This window comes from Neltuma alba, unplaced genomic scaffold (genome assembly GCF_004799145.2).
Source record: "Neltuma alba isolate B1F8T4 unplaced genomic scaffold, ASM479914v2 tig00012124_pilon, whole genome shotgun sequence".
NCBI classification, from domain to species: domain Eukaryota; kingdom Viridiplantae; phylum Streptophyta; class Magnoliopsida; order Fabales; family Fabaceae; genus Neltuma; species Neltuma alba.
Window position 1 is genome coordinate 41807 of NW_021636676.1, and position 22894 is coordinate 64700.

A 22894-nucleotide genomic window follows, 5' to 3' on the forward strand; every position below is an offset into this window, starting at 1 on the left:
TCATGGGGAAACCCTAACCCAATTCCTAGCTTTGTCTCGGATCTCCACAGAGTTTTCTTAAATTTGCATCAATTTCTCCGGTTAACTATGGACTCGATCACCAGTATCGATCCATTCAGTCACCTTAACGTTTGCCACAAACCATTAAAGAAATTAAAGCTTGAGTTGTTTAATATCATAAAGAAGGCTTGAATAAAGAAAGGTGAAAAAGGCTAGCTAGGAAATGATGAAGCTACAGAGAATATTTTGATATTTAAAGTCAGTGAGGGAAATTTCTTGACTTTTCTGCATATGCATGCGCAAATTGTTGTTAATGTAGCTGTAGATAAGAGGGAGACAGAGAAAGAGGGTTTCAGTTGTTGTGACTTTCTGTCCATGGTCTCACTGTTTTCACTGTCACAGCAGGGGATGACTGTTACTGATAGTAACAGCATCGAAACGTTAGGGTACTTCTGTTGCCAAAAAAAATAAGTATTATTATTATTATTATTTAAAGCAACAAAAAAGAGATGCTGAAAACCGTAAAGGATGAACTAATGCTACTCTATTTTCTGGATCCAATGTACGTCTGCCATATTTTTGCACACTATTTTATAGTCATACACATTAATTAATAAAGAAATAATTAGATCTATCGTCTAAAATGTAAACATCAAGTTAGGAATGCATCAAAGACACGTTTGGAGAAAACTTTTCTGGCCACTGAACTGTTGGGTCAAAGTTGGGAGAAAGTTCAAACCCTACTAGCCAACAAGCTTCTTATTATCTATAGTCAGTGTGTAAGCGTTTAATTCAAGGTAAGTTAAGATTTGACGAAACATTATTAGAGAGGTAAAAAAGTAGAAAGTGTAAAGGTATTATAGACCACAAACAGAAAAGGAAAACCATATTCAAATCAGTGGTAAGAGATCGAATTGGTTCGTAATTAATAATTCATAGACAAACAAAGTGGAAGGAAAACAAATGCAAGAATATATAGGGTAAAGTAGGACTAAGCCTTAGACTTGAGCTTTAGAATCCTCTTTACCCAAGATTATGTAAATTTATCCCTTTTTTATTCTTAGTCATAAACAATTACAGAGAATGTCAACCCCGCCGCATGCACATTGCACATCTTATAAACACATAAATTGATGGGTCTATACGTAATTAACCACGCTTTTTTTTTTTTTGGGTACTACCTAACCACCACACTTATAATATTGTGCAAGTCACCAACTTATATTTAGGCCCTAAGAAGCCACACTGAAAGCCCATGAAATTTTACTAGTTAAATTCCCCTGTAATTGAAGAATGATCCTAAACAATAGAGAAGTAGCAGTAGACAGATCAAGGTAAATCTTTTCGAGTGTTTATTATCAAACAAAGAAAAATATAGTCTCCAATTGTTAAAGTGTTATCAAAGAAATTAACAGTAAACTCTAGAAAAGGTTGCCTAACTTTTCTTTCAGAGAGACCTCAAGTCACGTATATATATGGGCAAGAGTCCAAGTAATAAGGCTCCATCAGCTCCAGCTAGCTAGAGTGCATCACTAGATATATATGATGTCAGATACCATGAGATCATAGGGCAAGGGCAGGTTAAGTAGAAACCCTAGAAGGGGTTTCCATTTCTACTAGTCTAATTCACAAATTACCTCCTCCATTATTGAAGGCGTCCGAAGAAGAATCAGCCCAAGGAAGAGAATAACTGCTCGAAGATTGCGGGTAAAAGTCATCAGAGGCAAAGTTCACAGGCCTTTGTCGTTGAGGCAGGCATGGTTGAACTGAAGGGGTCAATCCAGGCTGAGACGCGATGTCGTCGCAGGCAAAACGAAGCAGAACGGCGTTAGCCGCATCGAGCTCCTTCTGAAGCCTCTGGACCTGCCTGTGGAGGAAGGAGATGGCGCCGACGCAGCCGTAAACGGGATCTTTGACGCGAGCCTCGGCTTCGTAGGCGAGAGAGTTGACGGCGTCTTCTCGCTGGTGAGGAAGGAGATCGTTGAGGAGCTTAGTGACGTTACTGGCACCGAATATCTTGTGAACGTTGGCGAATTTCTGAGGCTCTTCCGGTGGGAAGTAAGGAGCGAAGATGCAACCTGGCAAGCATTTTCTCCTCAAGAATTTGCAGGCAGCACATGGAGAATTGTAAGGGCTTGACGACGACGACGACGCCATCTCGATCTCTCTTCACTACCAAAAAAAAAAAAAAAAACCCATTAACCAATTCTTGTTTTCTGTAATTTTAAGACTTCTCTTTCTTTCTCCCCTTTGTCACTCTTTCATTCTTTTGCTGTCTTGGTGTAGTCAAAATTAACGTCTAGCGACTGAGATGAACTGAGCTTGATTAGAAATATATTAATTAAAAGCATTCCCTTATTAGTCTATTGCAAGAGAGTTCAGTTTGGATCAATTACTTTAGTTAATGTCTCAAACCTCTTACCTTTTCCACAAAGAATTCTCTGATACAATACAAGCACATGCATACACTGCGCATACAACTTTTCTGGGTTTGATTTAAAAATTCCATATATCATCCCTTGCATATTATTATATGACAACAGTGCTATCTTTTCCATTTCTTGGTCTTCCCTTTCCTACACACACACGCACACTCTTCTTTTCCCAGTATTTTCCTTCCGTTTCTGTTTATGTGTTCTTCCCCTTCTTCAAATTGATTACTATGACGGAATTAATTCAGAAAAGAATCTTTAATCAGCTTTAAACTTAAAACTCCAATTAGCGTATTTCGGGAAACTTCATTTAGTTTACAATGATCTTGTGCTCATGTTCTGTTGTTGACTGAATGTTTCAGTCCCTGATCATCAGAGTCACAGTAGTACAGTAGTACTAGAGCAGAACAAATTAAAGAACACTTTATCTCTTCTGCAGGAAGAATTTAGCCGCACGATCAAGTAGATAGCTATTATTAATTTCCATCTCTGAAGAAATCAGATGAGCAGCAGGTATCTGACTGATGACTTCATAACGAGCCATAATTAATACAAAACTCATCATGATTTCATAAAATAAACATGAAAAGAACAACGAAATGGAAAAGCCCTAAGAAGTACTTATCAAAGAGATCCTGCCTACAACAACCCAGAAAAGGAAACAAAGAAAAAGGATCCAGAGTAGGAGCTAGAACTCAAAAGAAAGAGAACAGATCAAGGAAGTAAAACACGGAAAATTATTAGAAGCAAGGAATTTAACTTGTTCTCTTCATGAACATGATTCATCAATTCCTGTTAACTGTTTTTGAGGTTCCTTTAAGATCAGAAGAAGGACCAAAAGGGAATTAGTTAGTTACCTTGAGAAGCTGCGGTTGAATTCCCTTGCGGAGAAAAGGTAGGTATAGGCAATGAGAGTGATAAGTCACAGAGAAGTGATATATAGGAATTGAAACCCTAATTGGAGGGGAGAGAGAGAAAGGAGAAGGGAATGTGAGGGAGGTGATAATTGTTAAGGAAGAGGGAAGATGAAGAGGATTGAGTGGATGATGGAAGAGAAGAGAGCAATGGGGGGGTAATAAATGGAGGGTACACTATAAAAGAGTGACTATGACATTACATCTAATAATAATTTCACCAAATGTGCCCTTGTCTCCCCATTCTCATTCTCATTCTCATTCCACCCTTTTCTCCATTTACTTGCACTCACTACACTTTTTCAATATTTATTTGTTTATCTTTTAACAACACACGCACAACACACACCATCGCTAGCAAATCTATGAGTGGGTTCACAAATAATTAAAAAAAATGAGAATCAAGAAAAAATATAGAAATATAATACGCAGTTTGGTTTTAAAAATTATGGACACGCATACGCATACTATTTAATTTATAAAACTTCATTAACTCTCACATTTATTCATACTCATTAACTAGTCTCAGATGTTAAGTTTGTGGATGCATTTTTAGTTTTTTTTTTTTAAGAGAAAGGGAGAATTGGGTGCTACATATAGAATTCATCAGGAAGATCAAATTGATCATTATTCCACCTAAAAATACTAAGGTCCCGGTACGGAGAATTAAAAATAAAGTATAAAGATTGGGGTTGGGATTAAAAAAAATCATCTAAGAATGTTTAGTAAGAGTAATTTTTTATTATATGGGATTGGGTAATCCCATGTAGGTGGAATTGGAGAATATCACCTTCCCCTATGGTATTTTCCAGTTCCACATATATGAATTTGTCTAATCTCAAATAACAATCAATCACTTATACTAGACATTCTCTTAACATATTTTTTCAATCTCAATATCAATTTCTGCCTCTCATTTTCAATGCTTCATGTCATACGCATCTTAAGGGTTTTGCCATATTGCAGATAGCAAAACCAAGTTGAAGGATTGGGTCTGGTTAATTAGTAAACTAATTAATGAATCAGCCTATTGGAGGCTATAAATTACCGTGTGTAAAAAGTGATCATCATATATATGCCACGTTGCTTTTATAATATATATATTTATGCATAATGTTGTGATGTACAAACACATGCATGACACATCCGAGTGAGAATCTCACAGGTGCGGTGACTTGCGACAGATAGTTGGAGGTCTGTGAATATGATTTTATATGTATTTGAGGAAGAAGCATGCCTTTATTGATCTGTTTTGGTAAAGCTAATATGTCTTTTTTCCTTTTTCCAAATGATAGACAAGATTTCCTTTTAATCTTTTACAGTTTACACAACATATAAATGAACTATGAAAAAGGCAAAGTTTTCTAAATGAAAGCCCTTCGAACGTAAGAACTCGAACACAGTAAAATTCTCATCAAAGAAAGGACTTAAATTTATTGACTTTTCAAATCATGATGATATTTTTATTATTTTTAATTATTTAAATGAAAAGAGCTTGTTTCGAAATATTCTTTTTTTTCTTCTCATCATATAATTTTTTAAAATTTTTAAGAAAAACACAGTTAGTTAGTTATCGCCACATTCTGTATGTGGCTAATGAGAGCCGGTGTTTATATTTACATGATTGGCTATGTTCGTTCCTTTATCAATTTGCAGTTCAGCACTACCTTTGTCCATTGTCTAGGATGATATAATTAAGGGAGAATTATAATCAAATCTCAAAGAAAAAAATAATTACTAAAAGGTTCCAATAAGAACCTAAGCATGCTTGTAATAATAAGTCCTACAGTGGAGAATGACAGTCTGTAAGACTTGTTTTGTAATTTTTTTTTCTTATAAGACTTAATTATAATTCTCCCAATAATTAATATGAAGAATCTACACCCAATTACCTTAACAATGCCGCTGCCCATGTAAGATTCAAGATTTTTTTTAAAATTTTCTAAGCTGTGCACATGCGGGGCCATAATATTTGTGCTGTAAATATACTTGATAATAAGCTCTAAATATATGGAATTAACCCAAAAAAAAAAAAAAAAATGCCTCAAAGACTGATCACCTTTTCCCTTGTCCAAAACAAATCTTGGAAATTGATCATGTGCATAACGGCGGAAAATGGAAAAACACGGATATAAGATATCATTTGACTAAAATATAATAAACATTACATGTACGTCATAATTTATTAAAACCCTTTCTTAACAAGAACAATAGATCAGCTAGCAAATTAAATAAGTGAATTAAAGTGGAAAAAGCATCTGTCATGGCTTCAGTATCCATGTATCCAGAGCATTTATAAACAGTGTTAGTTAGTTCTCAAACTTCATATAAGATTATCAAATAATCATGTTAAATTATTTATATAATAACCATTATTGGAGGATCAAAGTGTTGAAATTTTAACCTGGTATAGGAATTATGTAGACTTACATTTTGTGCTGAATTTGAAAAGTGTGCACTTTGCAGTAAATTTTGAACTATAGATGAATATAGGTCGAGGGATGTGGCCCGTACGGACTGCGAGATATATAGGTATGATGTAATATACAACGTGTGATGAAGATTGATTTTCACATTTCTATACAAATAATAGCTAATCAGCTCAGCTGCCTACAAATAAATAGCCTCCTCATTTCATAGCTTTCTTTCTTCGATGTTTGTGTAGGTTGCTTCCCACAAGTCGATCTGTTTTGTCGCGTTTTGAGATTGGCCCATAATAAGTAATTATTGTTGTTATTATTATGAACAAACTGTAGCACTTATTAAAACAACACTCCATATAAGTATTAATTGATTAATTAAGTAATGGCATAGAGGAGATGATGATGATAGGCTAATAGCAGCACTGTGAAATTAAATTGGGGAGCTTCAATGATTAGAGACGCTGCATAATCGAAAGCAGAAGACTAATGATTTATTCCTCATTTAAAAAAGCCGAAAGGGAAGCAAATGAGAATATTATTATGGTATTAGATTTGTTCTTTAATTGCATGATTTGTTTTGCTAAAAGTGGAAACATCATTGCTATCTCTGTAGAGTTGGCTTAAAACTGCCAAGATGCCACACATTAATAAACAAATAGTAATAGTTGGTAATTGGTATGGTATCATATGCCCCCCTTCCATGTGTCCTCGCCACACGCTTGTAATTTGGAGGCAATTAATGTTCACATTATTCTAACATGCATGTTCCTTTTAATAATTCAATCTTGTTCAGCTTATAAAATTGAGTATTCCCTGGAAAAAATACCATGTGAATTTCACAATAACTACTACTTGTGAATTCGAAGCAGAATTCTTGCCTTATTATTTAATGGGTGTAGAGATTTTAGAATATATAGCTCAAATAACCCCATGCTACGTTTAAGATGGGTTGAAAAGTTCAGAAAAGAAAATATAGAAAAAGTTTGAAAGAATTAGAGTTTCCTTTGATTTAGAGGCTGGGGATGTTTGGATTAACTTTTTAAGATTAATATAATATTTGGTCCTTCAAGTTTATTTTAATTTCATTTTAGTTTTAGTAACTCAAATTTCAAACCATAGTTTTTAGTCCCTTAAGGGGCAAAATATTCTAACTTTTTATTAGATTATAGGGGCTAATATTTTAAATGAAAAAAATTTGACGGACCAAAACCTATGATTTGAAACTTAATAGACCAAAACTAAAATGAAAATAAATTTGAATGACCAAAGTTTGTATCAACCCAACTTTTTAAAAGTAATTTTATGACATACAAAATAAATATGTAAGAAGAGTTTTATTTCGATTTATGTGAAAATATTTTTTTTTTAAGTGACTGTAGCGCTTGCCAAACTCCCCATTAAATAGGAGAAGAAAAAAGAAAAAGGAAAAAGATGAGATTGAGAGAAAAGAAAGGGAAGGGTCCATCACATTTTTTCCTTATTTTTTTTTTATTGGTCACATGCATCTTCTTATTGAAAATAATTTTATTTGAAATATGATCAAGTGCTAAATATGTATATTTTTTCCAGTGAGAATTCAAACCTCAATCACAACATTGTGAGAATTTTTGTTTGCTTCTTAGCTTTTAACTCCAAATATAAATATATTTTTAAAAAATTCTTCTTCAATTGTCATCCAGCATGTTGTTTTCTCACTTTAACCAACGTAACCTCGTCAAATCACCTTCACAGGCATGAAAAATACAAGTTTCACTTGCTAGACGTCTTTGTCTGGGAAGATATTTTGCAGCATCAAAGGACTAATTAAGCCACGCAAATTGAGTGATTAAACTACTTGCCGTTGGGGCTTTGTGATATTTTATAGGATTAAGGGTCAAAATACCTATGAACATTTACTAAAAGTTTACCTAATACCATGAACTTTTTTTAGATTCAAATCTACCCATCAAAATTTAAAAAGATATCAATAATACCAGTGCCGTTAATGTCGGTTTTTTAAGCTGTGGGGCTCGCTTTTTTTTTTTAATGAAAATACCAAAATACTCCAATGAAAAAAAGTTATGGGTCAAAAATACCCATGACTAAAAAAATAGACATTAACGGCGCTGGTATTATTAACCTCTTTTTAAACTTTGATGGAAAGATTTGAACCCAGAAGAAGTTCATGGTATTGGGTAAACTTTTGATATATTTTTATGAGTATTTTTTACTCTTAACCCTATTTTATATCATGTTTTATAGTAGGGCCTTGTTTGGGTTTTCTGACCATTTCTATCACCACAGAAAAATATTTAACTCCTTAAATTAAAATAATATATATAGTTCGGTTGACTGAAAAATTAAAAATGTTGTTCTTATGTTTTTTGAAAATATTGTATGTATTCCTTAAGTTGATACAAAAATTATTACATATAAGATCATACCAGTTACTTCATCGAATATAATTAATATACATATTATTAATTATCAAAATACGCATGAATTTGTCATCTAGAAATGATTATATTCAATTTAATAATTAAACCGGTCGTGATTAAAATTTATAATAACAGTATTCTCTAGAAAGCCTAGCTAGTCTGAGTCGGTGGCGGGTATGGGTGCTACAGTATAGCCACGTAAGAAAAATTATATAACCTCCAGGAATTAAAAAAAGAAAAATGCAAAAAAAAAGGGTTAAGATGATAAGTGCTCTTATTTTTATAAAAAGAAAAACATAAATTCGAATCTTAAAAAATACATTTATTAAAAAGACTTTAATCTTAACACTCTCAGCCCGACTGAGATTAGTATCGAACCCAAAATAATCTGAAAATACTTTGAATTATACTAAAAAAAAAAAAGACACACCGTGGAAATTAGAAAGCATCTTTGAAGAACTATTTCTGCCCGGCCCCCACCAATTCCATCGCCATCCTCAGCCACCCTCCCCACTGAACCCTAATGTCTAAAATAATAATAATATAATATTAAAGTCTGTACTATTTGTAAATTAAAAAAAATTGGAATATTAGTTCATCATGCAGCTTAAATCAAACTATTTCCGGTCCTTAATATAAGATCTTGTTTAATTTTTTTTTGTCCTAAATATAAGACCTAATCCACTTTGTCTCTCATATTTTTTAATTTTTTCCCAATATAATCCTTCTAACAATTATAACTCTAGTCAATATATTTGATTAGCAAGAGTATTTTAAGAAAGACAACACCTATTTATCACAAATAAATAACTTAACTTATTTCTTTAATCTTCTCAAATTAGTTAACTAGCTCTTATAATTAGTACCGGAAATAGTATATACATATGGAAAGCTTACTTTTTAATCGTTCTGTCATTTCACATTTTTATCAATATACCTTCATGGACCAAAATAATCCATTCGAGTAATGTTGGGTAAGATGTGTGTGTGTGAGTGATTAATTATATGTTGATTTTAGTGTGTGTGTGTGTGTGGTTGATTATATGGGAGTTGTTTATATGCAGTGATAACAATTTTATTTTAATGGGACCCCTTTTTATCACTTATTCCCTCTACGTAACCAAACCATCAGATTGCACCCATTTTTAGTACGAAGAGAGTGACACAAAAGAATCACATAACTAAACAAAAAATGACATCGAAATTATAATTAGTTTTCAATTAATTTTCTTCCAATTTGTACAATTTAGTCTTCTCATTTCTATGATATTTATCATAGAGCTTCGTTATTGCTGATCACATTAATTAGAATATTTTCATTGATTTGTCTTTTTTTTTTTGGTCAAGAAAAACTTAACCCGGCTTATGAATTTCATAAATCCATAGCCCTTCAATACTATTTTTTGCATCTTACACTTTCGTTTTGTGATATTTTCTCTTCCTAATATATGTTGGAATATTTTTCAATTAATAAATTTATATGAAGAATTCTGTCTTCATGTAAATTAATAAATTTATTTGAAAAGTTGTGTTATTGTTATAAATTAATATATTTATACAAAAAGTTACGTAGGAAGTTATAATACTAAAAAACCTTACATATTAAATATTTTTTAGTTATTTAAATTATGTTAGCTTGTAAACTAACATAAGGTTGTGATCTTTAATTAAAAAGTTATTGTTTTAAAAGACATCTCTTCATGGCATTATTATATGTTTTATATAAATCCCTCACTATCACTTCATTTACATATAACACACACAACACAAATACAAGCACACCAATGTCAAACTCACTGTCTATGCCTTTGTGTGCATACAAAAATACAGTTAAATTATCACTTTGTAAAAGTTATTATTATCTTAGCTCAAATATTGAAAGTGCAGTTCGTATTCAAGGATTTTTATTATATCCTGAAAAAAGTTCGCTAGTTAACCCAATTTACATCCTATAAGATAAGAATAGACAGGGACAAATTAAATTTAAAAGAAAGTTGTCTTAAAAACATTATGGATCACTTTTTTCATTATATTTTTCTTCTTATACTCTTCAAAGAACTATCTCTGCCAACAATATATTCTGTTCACTTCTCATGCTCCTTATAATTCTTTGTTCAACTCACTTAACCCTCCATTGAAAAGTGAGTGCTATATTTTTTTCCCTCAAGGATTAATTATTCACTTTCATCATTTTGCATTTTGCGAAATCACCAGGCAATAGCAATTTCGAGTTGTTGTTCTTGAAAAAAATTAAAAAAAAAAACGCAAACTTTACATTAATCCGTGAACAAATTAAATGTCACAAAATATATAATAATTTAGAAGCTGGGGGATGAAATGATGAGATTTGGCGACAAGACATGTCCACAGATATATATCCGCGGGAAAATTATGAGTCAGATGAATTAGTTGGAAGCAACAAAGATGGTGTTTTTCACAAACACACCAACCCCTTTTACTATGCAAAATATGTTCAACGTATCTACAACAGCACGCAGAAACCTTTGTGTTCATAGTTACATCTATCTGTCTCCCACTCATCTATATATCTCACACTCTTTTATTCTATATATAGCCGCTTCCTTATCCAATCACAATTTTCTCCATTCATAAATTCACAGTGCCTTCTTTTTCTTCAATACACACACACACAAAAATGAAAATATGTGAGGAAAAATTCTAAATAAATGCCTTCAAAATTTGAAAATATCAAATCACTTATTCCAATTCCAATAATCTCAAATCAGTCTACTTTATAAAAAAAATATGTTTTTATAATATTATTCCTCAATTTTTTAATTAAAAAAAGCCACCTCGGGGGGTACGCGACCAGTTACATCTTGCCACCGAAGCTCTGATGTGAAATTAATAAGTAAAATAACAAGGATGAAACTTCAAATTTAATAGATACTACTAGGAAAAAAGTTACACTAAAAGAGGTAAATTTGTTTGGATCTCGCAATATTCATATCTATTTATTATTAGTTGGTAATATTAATTAGATACAGAATAATTGTACCAAAATAAATATGTGGTAGTTTGGTTAATTAATCGAAGCAAAAAAATGACTCCAAATTACCATAAAACATCCAAGCGGAAAAACTGATTATAGGAATTCACATCTCAAAAAACAAAAAACATTAAAAGAATTTAAAAATTATTGTTATTTTTCACGATGAAATTATTATCAAGCATTACTGCGATTATTACAAAATTTTAAGAAGGTTTAGTTGCATTTTAAAGACTATGATAGAATTACTTCGAGTTTATAATTTTCTTAAAATTTGATGCTATTCTCTTTTATATAAAAATTGATCATAAGTCTAGAAAAATTAATAATATCTTATTCCTAAAAAAAGAATTATGTTCTTTAGGAGTTTTAAATGATATAATTCTCTCTTTAAAACTTCACATTTTCTTTTGGTAAGATAATTGGAGCTAGACAGGTAGCCAACCCTAGCTAGGCTTAGGAATTTCCACAGAGACAAGATTGTGATTTCTGTTTAAAAAAGAATTCGATGTGTAACATTACTCTGAATAAGCACTACCACCCAACCAACTCACCCCCACTTTAAAAGTAAAGATTTCAATAATTCTCAGATATATTTGTTTCAATCAACATGTTTCTCCATCACCTCTAGATTCTCTAGCTAGTTTAACTTTCTTCTATTCTAAAGGTGGTAATTTTTTTTAAAGGTTTTCACCATAAGAAATGATCACAGAAAATGAGAACATTTGGATAGCTTCTTAGGGAGGAAAAAAAAGCACAGATACATGCACCTTCAGTTTGCAGCAGCAATTGGAAATGAATATTAGTCTGATTCGAGTCGTGCTGGTAGACATTGTTCTTAAAAGTTATTCTGTCACCATAGGTAAATATGAATACGATACTCCCTAGGATTAAACGAATTATTCCTACAGGAAACAGGGTGACAACACAGCAGAAACAAAACTATAACTTAGCAACAAAGAGAGGGAAGAAGCGAAGAAACACAAAGGAGAAAGGATGCTCGAAAGCTCAAGCGTGGTGTGCTCAACACACTGTCCCAAACTGCTTTATATAGACCTCAGAGGATTTGAACATTGGGCACCATAAACACAATTAAACTATTAGTTTCATATGTTTCCACCATAAACTGCATTTACACCTTCGGTTATGAACGTTATATGCATTCAAGACTTGAATTTGTGGCGTTACCAAGCATTAATCTATGAAAATGGTTTTAAAGATTAATGACAGGATAATCCCAGTTTAATAACAAATGAAACTCCCTAATGTCCAGTAACCTCTGGCCAATTAAAAAATAAATGGTTAAAATAAGGATTTTCTGATAAACTCTCTTCACACAATTTCATAATTTATTTTTGCAAAAGTGTTATGTAAAAAGTGCCCAGTGCTATTTTAATTCACCCGCAAGGGGGAATCGCCAGTTTTCAACTACATTTTCTTCGGTGTGCTGTTGTCGTGCGCATGAGATCTTCCTTCTCCTTTAGACTCATTCACTAGCCTAATAATATATGCTAGTATTTATACCATGGAGCTCCCTCTCTCTTGGACAATGTGAAACTTCACTTTTGACATACCCACTCATATACACAACACAATTTATAGTTCATTTAAATACTCTTCACTTGTTTTCTTATTAATGAATCAATACTAATATTAAATACAAAATATATAACATGGGGAGGCACCATCAACAAGTCATGCATGGTTATACTTATTCTTCGAATTTGTATAATGTATCAGTAATCCACCTAATTTTAAAACAAGAATGTAAGATGAAAATTTTAAAAGGACAATTCACTCATTTCGGAATGACTATAAATATAATGTGTTAAATGTTAAAATATAACCAATTAGCAGACAAATTTTTGGTTTTGAAACTGGATGTGATACTTATAAATAAGTTAAAGGACTATATTTGATTTCTTTTTTTTCCATTATAATTCCTGGGGGGAAACACAGAATTGGGTGGCTCGAAGATCCATGCCCATGACAAGGCCCATAGATTTCCCAACAATAATGTGCAATACAGCAAATTGCGAAATAAGCAATAAGGAGAATCATTGTACTTTGATGCGTGTCTATTTTGGGCAACAGGATAAGAAAAAATCATTGAGGGTGGGCCAGCCAAAAATGCTAGTCCGTGAAACAGAAAAAATAATCAAGGGTAAATTTTGACCCTACAGAATTATAGCAGCATCAAGATATAGTTCTAAATCCACTGAAAGGATTTGGTATCAATTAGATCTAGTTGTGGCATTTACATCAGATTCCTTGTGGAAACAGGGGCTCAAAAGAAAACAGAATCCTCAACTTTGTTGCAGAACCACTCAGTGGAGTGCCAAATCTCAACCCAATTCATCAGAAACTCAATTCAATCAACTCAACATATGTGGTAAATGCCAGCAGATGATGCAGCATCATATTAATTAGCAGTGCAAGAAAATAAAATGCATCGTAGAATCAATATATAGATATATAAGGAGAAGAATGTATTCGCTGAACTAAGTGGGGTGTGGATTCTCAAGAGATAAAAAGGCTGGGATCTGAAATTTTTGCGCCATTGCGGGCTTCCAGTATATTGACTCTAGGTTAACATCCGCCAACAATGCTGTCGTAATGGCGAGAATAAACAAGTGTGATTAAGAGGACAGCATCAAGGACACACACACACACACGAATATATATTCGTCCTATAATTTGAGCTCTCAAGACATTGTAATATTTAGCACAGACCCTTTCTGTCATGAGGTACACAAGGAAAACAGATAGAGTAATAATTTCACAAGCAAAAGATGGAATCAACAAGACAATGAAATCTGTAAGAATAGAGTGTGGTCTCACAACATGAGGTTCCGAAAGTAGCAGCAGTCACTTCCTGAAACAGTTCGTGTTAATGGCAAGTATAGGACATGTTTTCCACTATGCTTTTGCCATACAGGAAGTCTCCAGAACAAGGCTTACAAAGTGATGTAAATAGTTAGAATCCCTTTTAGCTCTCCCTCAATAATCCATGAATCGGTTCACTCCAGCAAAGTTTACACATTTTTTTGGTAAATATGTTAACCTGTAATTGATTATGGGAGGATACCAAGCAGGGGACGGAATTTTCTAGATCAAACACTCCGCTCAGAAATTCCGCGTCATTGACATCTTTCAAGCTTTCCTACTGTCAGAAATGAAATAAGATAATACTAGGCACATAGAAGCTTGACAAGCTTATCTCAAGAGGTTTCATTAGTGAATACATTACAGCTAAATTACACCGAAGCTAATCAGCAGTGTCTACACAGAACAATACCCTATAAACAGGAATAATTTGCGAATCACCCAAGATCTGACGCTGAAAATCAGATTGCAACTTGACCCGCAAAGCGCAAGAAATAGTCAATGATGAATTAACAAGGAGTATGATATAGAAATACAGAAATGAGCAGCCTAACAAGTATGTCACGATCAATGCTTGGCTTGAACAAGTTGGGCTCAATATCTACCAAAATTTCTGATACACCACAAAGGCTCTAGAAAGTTGCGGTGATGAAATATGAAATCCGTTAATGTACTTCACAGAGCCAATAAAATCTTAATGTTTATCTTCTGGACCTAATTTTTAAGATCAGCATAGAAGGCCACCCGTAATTTGTAGCTCATAAAACGAAGAATCATTAATAAGTCTACCAATTCCTCAGCAATAATTATGTAAAGTAACAGCTATATACGCTAGAAGCAAACTATTAATACAAGACCATAAGCTTACCAGGTGCACAAAACTTTTGACACTAAAGGGAATGGCCATAAATGAATGTTCATATATCTTGGTTCTTGTAATTGCGCTGCCACGCATGAGAGGTTCCATTCTCACCAATTATGCCAGTTCATATTAACCATTTCAATTTTGTCCATGCTAGTGGTGAAATAAAGTCCTTAACAAAACGAAGAGGAAGTGGCTGTCCTGGCAATACGGTTAAGCAAATATATTCAGGTTATCTCCCATGTGTAATGCCTTCATCAAGGGCCTCCTGTATGGCTGACAGTATAGTCCCGATCATTCTATGGGATTACACAGAGAGAACCAAAGGAATCTACCACAGTTTTCACTATTTGCAAAACTGGCCTTCAATCTTGCTTAGTCCAGGCAATTTTCTCAGACCACCAGTTATGTTATCTCTCACTTTCTTCACATCATCCCACCTACCATCACTAGCATAGATATTAGAAAGCATAACCCTGTAAACATCATTATCAGGATTGCTCTCAAAAAGCCGATGAGCTATGGTTTCTGCCAGATCAGAATTTTCACATGAATTGCAACATGATAGGAGAGCTCCCAAGATGCCTTCTTCTACAGGTTCTGGCAAGGACTGAATGAGATTGTAAGCCTCTTCTAATTCCCCTGCACTCCCTAGAAGTTTCACCACATAAACATAATGCTCAGTTTTGGCTTCAATGTCAAACTCATATTTCATCCTCCTGAAAAGCTCCCGGCCATCTTGGACAAGGCCGGCATGGCAACAAGCACAAAGGAGAGAGGAGAAAGTGGACTCATCAGGTACTACACCTTTATTGAGCATCTTATTAAAAATCCTGAAAGCCTCAAAGGCACATCCATGCAAGCCAAGACCTGAAATTATAGAATTATAAGAAACTATATTCTGCTTTGGCATCAATTCGAAAACTCTAGTTCCTGAGTGCAAGAAACCACACTTTGAGTACATGTCTACAAGAGCAGAAGAGACCATGACATCTGATCCCAATCCATTCCGAAGAACATAACCATGTATCTCACGTCCAGGCCCTACATTTGCTGACTGAGCAATAGAAGCCAATACACTAGCAATTAAAACGGTATCTGCCTTCTTGCCTTTCATGTTCAATTCCCTGAAAAAAAGCAGAGCCTTCACATAATCTCCAGTCAGAGAATATCCAGCTATCAGAGCAGACCATGTAACTAAATCAGGTTGGAATATACTTGCAAAGACTTTGTAAGCTGAAGTCATGCACTTACATCTCGAGTACATGTTCACCAGCAAACTAACTACATGAGAATTAAAATCAAACCCATTTTTCAGACTTAGACCATGTATTCCATGACCAATTCTGAGCAAGCTAGAATCTGCCACATTTAAAAGCAACCCAACTATTGTATATCCGTCTGGCTTCTTCCCAGCACGCCGCATTGCGTTGAATGTTTGCATCCCTTTATCACATAAACCAGAATACCCATAACCAGAAATCAAAGAATTCCACAAAACCAAATCGGGTTCAGAAATCCCATTAAACACTCCACCGGCTTCATTGACAAGGCCGAATTTAGAATAAGCTGTCACAAGAGCACTGCCACAAACAGAGTCCGATCCTAACCCAGAGACTATGGCCCTCCCATGAGCAAGTCTCAGGCCAGCAGAATCGAAATTCTCGGAACATGCACGTACAATACAAGCGTAAGTGAAATTGTCAGGTCTTGTGTTGGTTGTAAGCATGTTATTAAAAAGAGAAAATGCACTGCGAAACCTCTGGGCTTGAGCGTAGGCTCGAATCAAGGAATTCCAGAGGTAGACGCTTCGAGTGGGAGTTTTGTCGAATACATGGTGGGCATAATTAACGTCACCATTAGCTGCATACTGCCTGATAATTTGAGTTGCGTAAAACGGATCTTCCGAGAGATTGGACTTAATTACCAAAGCATGCAATTTCTTGACCCTCAACAAGGATTTGCAAATTTTGCAGAGTTCGGATTGAAGTAAATCAAAATGACTCTGCATTAAATAAGCAACTTCAGTTCAACTATGCGCTTTCTTGATCCTGGACACATCATCGCTGATAAGATGACTTAAGTTTGATTCTTGGAGTTGCTTATTAGGAATTGCAGCTTAAATGTGCTGATTGAACCTTTTCTTCCAAAGTTTGGCCAAAAAAAGAACCTTTTAATCCGAAGTCAAAGGGGAGGGCAAGGAGATTGAAGTGGGAGGATGGGGCATGTTGTGACTTGTGAGTTGCGAGCGACGTGATATGAATAAGGTCAACATGTTTTTTTTTTTTTTTGGGTTTGTTGACCAGCGTATAGTAACTCGTTACGTGTTTTCTCCTAACTTTTTTTTTTCAATACAAAAAAAAAGGTTCATGTAAGTTAGATCCCGGAAACTCACATTCAAGCCAGGCTTTTTTTTGTTATTGGGATAGGTGAATTCTCATAGATCCATCCTCCAAAAGAACCTGACATGATAATTTTTCATCATTTGGCTCGAGCATGAATCAAACATATCTATCTAAAAAATTTATATGTTATACACACATATTATATATGAATATGAAGATTCTATGTACGAAAAAATTTAGCAGAGTTTCTTTTCCGGGGCTACAACTATCTATTGCAAGAAAATCTGTGTGAGTTATAAGCCGACTCCTTACTAATTGGACCAACTCTTATTGGTTTGTCCTAACCTTTTTTAATCATACAGAAAAATTCCAATTTCACAGTCAGCGTTATACACATTATTTAACTCAAAAAGAAAATAGTCTGATTAATTTTCTTTATACCACTTACTAAATATTTTCGAAAGAATTTCTGGCATTGAAACCAATCTTATTAATCACTACGAACTAAATATCTTTCTCCTAGAGATGCAGATAAGAGATTAAGATAATTTTAAAAAATTGCGCATTGTTTATAGTATATAAATAATTTGACTCATTTGATAGGAAGTTGTCCCTTTATTTATACATTGGTCTCCCAAATGGGCAGAGAATGAGGAAGTAATACAGGGCCCACGTTGATTCTACCTAAATCTTCATCAGATTCACATTGAAACAGTGAGATAGATGTGAGAGATCATAGACGAGCGGAAGGCGGAGGAGCCGCCGCACGCTGTGAAGAGGCTCGGTTTCTGGTAGGGGCAGGAGGCGGCAGTGGAACTCTTCTCGACCTCACTACCATCTTTCTAAAGTTCAACGCCATTGATGAACTCTTCTCTTCATCACCTTCATTTCATTCAGTAAAAATCAGTACATCTTCCATTTTTCAAAATTATTAGCTTTATATGTAACTTTTTTTTTTTTGCCAACTTTATACATAACATATATGCACATATATACTGGAGGAGTTAATTATTGAACTATCACAGAAATAATTACCATAGGGAAGATAGGACGAGGTTGGTACAAAGTTACCCAGAAGGAGCAAAGCTATCAGTATTGTAGCAATCAGCTTCACCTGGATCTGAACTAATGCTCCCATTATGGAGATGCAAGCTTGATCCTAGTAGGAGCGCAAGGTTTAAGATTTTATAGTGGAGCCACGTCCTTTGTTTATTCATAGTTTCATGGTATTAATTACTTCCTCCTATGCAAACCTACCAAAAAAAAGTTGACTTTTCTTGTGGTTTTTGTTCCTTTTAGCATTCAAATTGGTTGTTAATTTAATCTCACTTAATGTAACATGTAGTTGGCGTTGCAGAAATTCAGCTCAACTTGATTGACCAATTTGTTGTTCGATCACGAATATTGTTCAAGGAAAGTAAGACTTTGAATATAATAACCCATGTATTTCCTTCGTTTACTCAGCTCTGCTTAAGCATTAAGGGTCAAGTATCGGCAATTTAATTTATTGATTCTGAGCTGGCTACGTTTACTTGTTATAGATTTTATATTCTCCTCAATTTGCCCCATGCGTCGCAGGTCCTGCTAACGGATTTACTATAATGCTCTCCAGTTATGTACTATCTCCTGTCCTAATTATAAGAGCTAATTGACTAATTTGAAGAGATTAAGAAAATAAGTTAAGTTAGTTATTTGTAATAAATAGATGTTGTCTTTTTTAAAATATCCTTGCCAATCAAGTGTGTTAACTATAATAACCATTATTAAAAGAACTATCTTGGGAAAAAAATACACAGATATTAGAGACAAAATATATTAGGGTCTTATATTTAGGACCAAAATAAAAATCAAACGAAGTCTTATATTAAGAACCAAAGGTAGTATTTCCCATGCATGCTTTGACTTTTTCTTTTGTTCTGATTTTTTAAGGAATAATTCAGATCAACTAGTGAATCAAGTTGTGAGCCGGTGCTTTCACATTATAAAAATTCGTCAGAGAAGCTTCGTCTACCAGATCAGAGTTCAATGCATGTCTCATTTAATTTGCCTAACAAGGAAATATTGTACGAGAAAATATGAACAGTAAAGGGTTGACTTCAGATGGCACAAGCGACCAAGTGGGATGAATCATAAATGAGCTTTCATTGAATTGGATGAGTAAAAAACTGTTTGTCTTGTTTATATACCAAAATAACAACTCTGTTACAGCCTTATCTGCTGGCTATATTGATAAGTTTTTACAACAATCCGAATAACAACTCCTGTATAAACAAAATACACACATCATCATGGTGTCTCAATTATAAGAATGAATTAATGCAGTTCCAGCTTCTCTCGTCTTCCAATCCCTCTTATCTACAAGATCCCTGCTTTACACACAGTATCTTCCTTAGCTTCTCATGAAACACAGCAAAGACTTCAATTCATTTGCAAAATGGTCACCGTCAAGTAAACATATCATTCACTTTCCTCTCAAATTGCCCAATTAACTGTAAGAACATGCATAGCATGTAAGCAATTCATCCACCTCCCAATTAAGTGGTGTTTGATTTAAAACATTTCAAATAATTTTACGACGTACAAGATAAATGTGGGGGGAATTTAGTCTGGTAAAGTGCAAAAATAATTTTTGGAGGGGTTTTCATCGTGTCTCCTTGCATAATATTAACCCAACCCTCAGGCCTTAACATTAGATTAAGGCTCAAAATATTAAAAGAGCGCCTTGGCTTGTGACAAATTAATCATTAAGCAGATGGTTAAGAAAAAGCTTAATCATTGCTAGCTACGTCCTGATAATGTATATATGGTATGAAATCAGAATATGCTCAAGCAATAAGACCAGAGATGTAGTATAATCTCTGTACCTCTTATATATGGGAAGGCAAATTTTGGCTCCTAGCATTAACCTCTTCATCATCATGCATCTGAATCAGAATCTGCAATCCTCAAACAGCGCCGGCGTGGTCTTCTATCCAAGTCCTCTTCTTCCTAAATACATACAGTTATTAAACCACAAGAAAGTGGAACGTGGGGCGCCAAGATCAGCAACTACTAATAACTAATTAAGGAACAACCTCTTCTGGAACTTCACTGGTGGATGGTGTTGTCTGAAAAGGCACACTGGGAGCATGAGGAAGTCTGGACAGTTGTTCCAGTAGTATTATCCTGCAATAAAGAAGAAATTTCAAATCCTCGATCGGGTGTGTTTCGGCAATAACACATATAATTATGTTACTTTACCTCGTCAGTTCCAAATCCTCGGGTGTGTTTCGGTTCTGCATGTATCGAGGATTAACATGAAGGGTATAATCTGGACCAAAACAATCATAATAATCATTGTAAGGCAAGTTGTTATCAGGTTCCACTCCAACTGCTACTGCTGTCTACAGTACAAGAACATGCGATCATAAAAAATTATCCATGAGATCTTGAAAGAGAGGCAAATTATTAGAGACATAAACCTCGTAACACCAGCAACGAGCAACATTCTGAACCGTATATCCTCCCCCGCCTAGGACCATAAGAGGGACATTGAATGATCTGAGGAAACGAAGCGAATCTGCATGGCCTTTCACAGACAAGTTGAAAGGACCCAACTTGTCACCGGACAACGAATCGGCTCCGCATTGTAGAACAACAGCATCGGGCTGATAGACATCCATCACTCTCTGAATTATGCCCCGAAATAGAGAATTGAAGCTATCATCGTCCATTCCATTCTGTAACGGCACATTGAGGGCGTAATTTTTCCCAGGACCCGACCCAACGTCGAATATGTGTCCAGTGCCGGGGAAAAATTCGTCCCCGTACTTGTGAAAAGACACGGTCATCACTCTATCCGTGGTGTAAAAAGCCTCCTCCACACCATCTCCATGGTGGACATCAATGTCAACATAAAGCACACGCTGCCCAAGGACAATGGAGAACGGGTAATATATACGAGGATTAGGAAAAAGTTCAAGAAAATGGCAAAGAAATTGAAAGTACCCTGTGAACTTTAAGAAGCTCGAGAATGCCGAGGACGATGTCATTGACATAGCAAAAGCCTGCGGCCTCACGCTTCTTAGCGTGGTGCAAGCCGCCGGCCCAATTGATGGCGATATCGGCATCGCCACGATTCAATATTGCGGCAGCACCTATGGAGCCACCGGCTGAGGCCCGACAGAAATCGAATAAGCCATTAAAGACGGGGCAATCCTGGTCAAGGTTGAAGCGTCTGAGCTCACGGAAGCAAGCGTTGCCTTGGGTGCTCTGGGGCGAGACGGTGGAGAGGAAGTCAGCGTAGTCTTCAGAGTGGAAACGACGGATGTCTTGTACAGTGGCCGGGAAGGGACGGACGGTTTGGAAGTGGCGGTGGAGGTTATATTGGACGATGAGATTGTGAGCCATGCGGATTCGGATGGGTTTCATGGGATGGTCACGTTGGTATTCATAGTCACCAATGGTGGGTTCGTAGAAGTAGAAGACCCGCCGATGTCTGCCATCGGGACCTGACGGTAACGAAGTGCCACCGGCTGCACTGTCACCCATGTGATTTTTGGGTTATCATATGGAAAGCTTCACACACCTGATTCAAGAACAAGAAAGAATTGAAAGACGTGTCTGGCAAAAATTGATGAGTTAGAAGGACAAGAAAAATAAGCGACGGCTGCTGAGAGGATGAGTAAAAGATAAATTTAGGTTTACGCCTTCACCTAGATTATTTTTCTAAAAAAAAAACCCCCATAATCCTTTATTTATTCTACAAAAAATAATTTAAATATATTTATTTTAAAATTATCTAAATATTAAAATGTGATTAGATATGGATAGTATCTGAATAGCTTTATGAAATATTCTCAATCTTTTAAAATAATTGCTTTCCTTTTATAATATTACTTAATTAATAATACTTAATATCTCAATAAATCCATAATATCTAAATTAATCTTTTCCTTTGCCTTTCTTGCCTCTTCTTTGTAAATTCTAACCTTCAATCAAGGTGTATTAGCTTGATTCTTGCACGCCAAGCCTGTTTTTTTTATTCATATAATACTTCATTAGCTAAATCTATTGGAGTCAAAATAGTAAAATCGTGATTGACCATAAATAAACTAAAATTAATAATAAAAAATAGAGTCATTAATTTTAAGATAGATACACATAAGGGTAAATACGTCCATAACTCTACTATTATCAGGAAAAGAAAGAACAGAATTGAAGGGCTTAAGAAGGACAATGATGGATGATGCTTTGAGCAACATGAGCTCAAGAACGTGGCCATGAATTACTATAGGGAGTTGTTCCGTAGTGGTACGGTGAATTCCCCAATGCTAATGATCGGTAATGTTTTTCCTACTATCTCTCGGATGGATACGTTGAGTTTGGCTGCTGAAGTCACTGATGAGGAAATCAAGGGAGCCGTGTTTGATCTTGGGGCTTTCAAGGCCCCCGGCCCCGGATGGGATTCAGGCTTTCTTTTATCATGAGTTCTGGCATGTTATTTGTGAGTCAATGTGTGCTCTGATCAAGGAGATTTTCAATGATCCTTCCCAAATAAAGAAACTGAATGACACCTATATTGTTCTCATTCCCAAGATAGACCAACTAGCAACGATGAAAGACT

General features: G+C 34.9%; 2 protein-coding genes and 1 pseudogene across 4 annotated transcripts; all 3 read right to left on the minus strand.

Annotated features, from left to right (window-relative positions):
• Positions 1–1331: 1331 nt before the first annotated feature.
• On the minus strand, positions 1332–3465 carry LOC114723157 (protein LATERAL ORGAN BOUNDARIES-like). 3 transcript variants are annotated; one of them, XM_028909313.1, is made up of 2 exons: positions 3290–3465; positions 1332–2167 (listed from the first exon to the last, which is right to left on the minus strand). In XM_028909313.1, exon 2 carries the CDS (start codon positions 2155–2157, stop codon positions 1627–1629), a length of 531 nt encoding a protein of 176 aa, XP_028765146.1. In that variant the 5' UTR covers positions 2158–2167; positions 3290–3465; the 3' UTR covers positions 1332–1626. The 3 variants fall into 3 exon arrangements, with proteins under 3 accessions (XP_028765146.1, XP_028765145.1, XP_028765144.1); XM_028909312.1 differs by having other exon boundaries at positions 1332–2172; XM_028909311.1 differs by having other exon boundaries at positions 1332–2960.
• Positions 3466–14832: 11367 nt separating this feature from the next.
• On the minus strand, positions 14833–17065 carry LOC114723160 (putative pentatricopeptide repeat-containing protein At1g64310). The gene has a single exon (XM_028909317.1). It carries the CDS (start codon positions 16953–16955, stop codon positions 15291–15293), a length of 1665 nt encoding a protein of 554 aa, XP_028765150.1. The 5' UTR covers positions 16956–17065; the 3' UTR covers positions 14833–15290.
• Positions 17066–20156: 3091 nt separating this feature from the next.
• Positions 20157–21840, minus strand: LOC114723189 (histone deacetylase 6-like; annotated as a pseudogene).
• Between the last annotated feature and the right edge of the window lie 1054 nt (positions 21841–22894).

Bases quoted from the DNA above. Each gene is read 5' to 3' on its own strand.
- LOC114723160 (XM_028909317.1), bottom strand. From the start codon at position 16,955: ATGCAGAGTCATTTTGATTTACTTCAATCCGAACTCTGCAAAATTTGC.
- LOC114723157 (XM_028909313.1), bottom strand. From the start codon at position 2,157: ATGGCGTCGTCGTCGTCGTCAAGCCCTTACAATTCTCCATGTGCTGCC.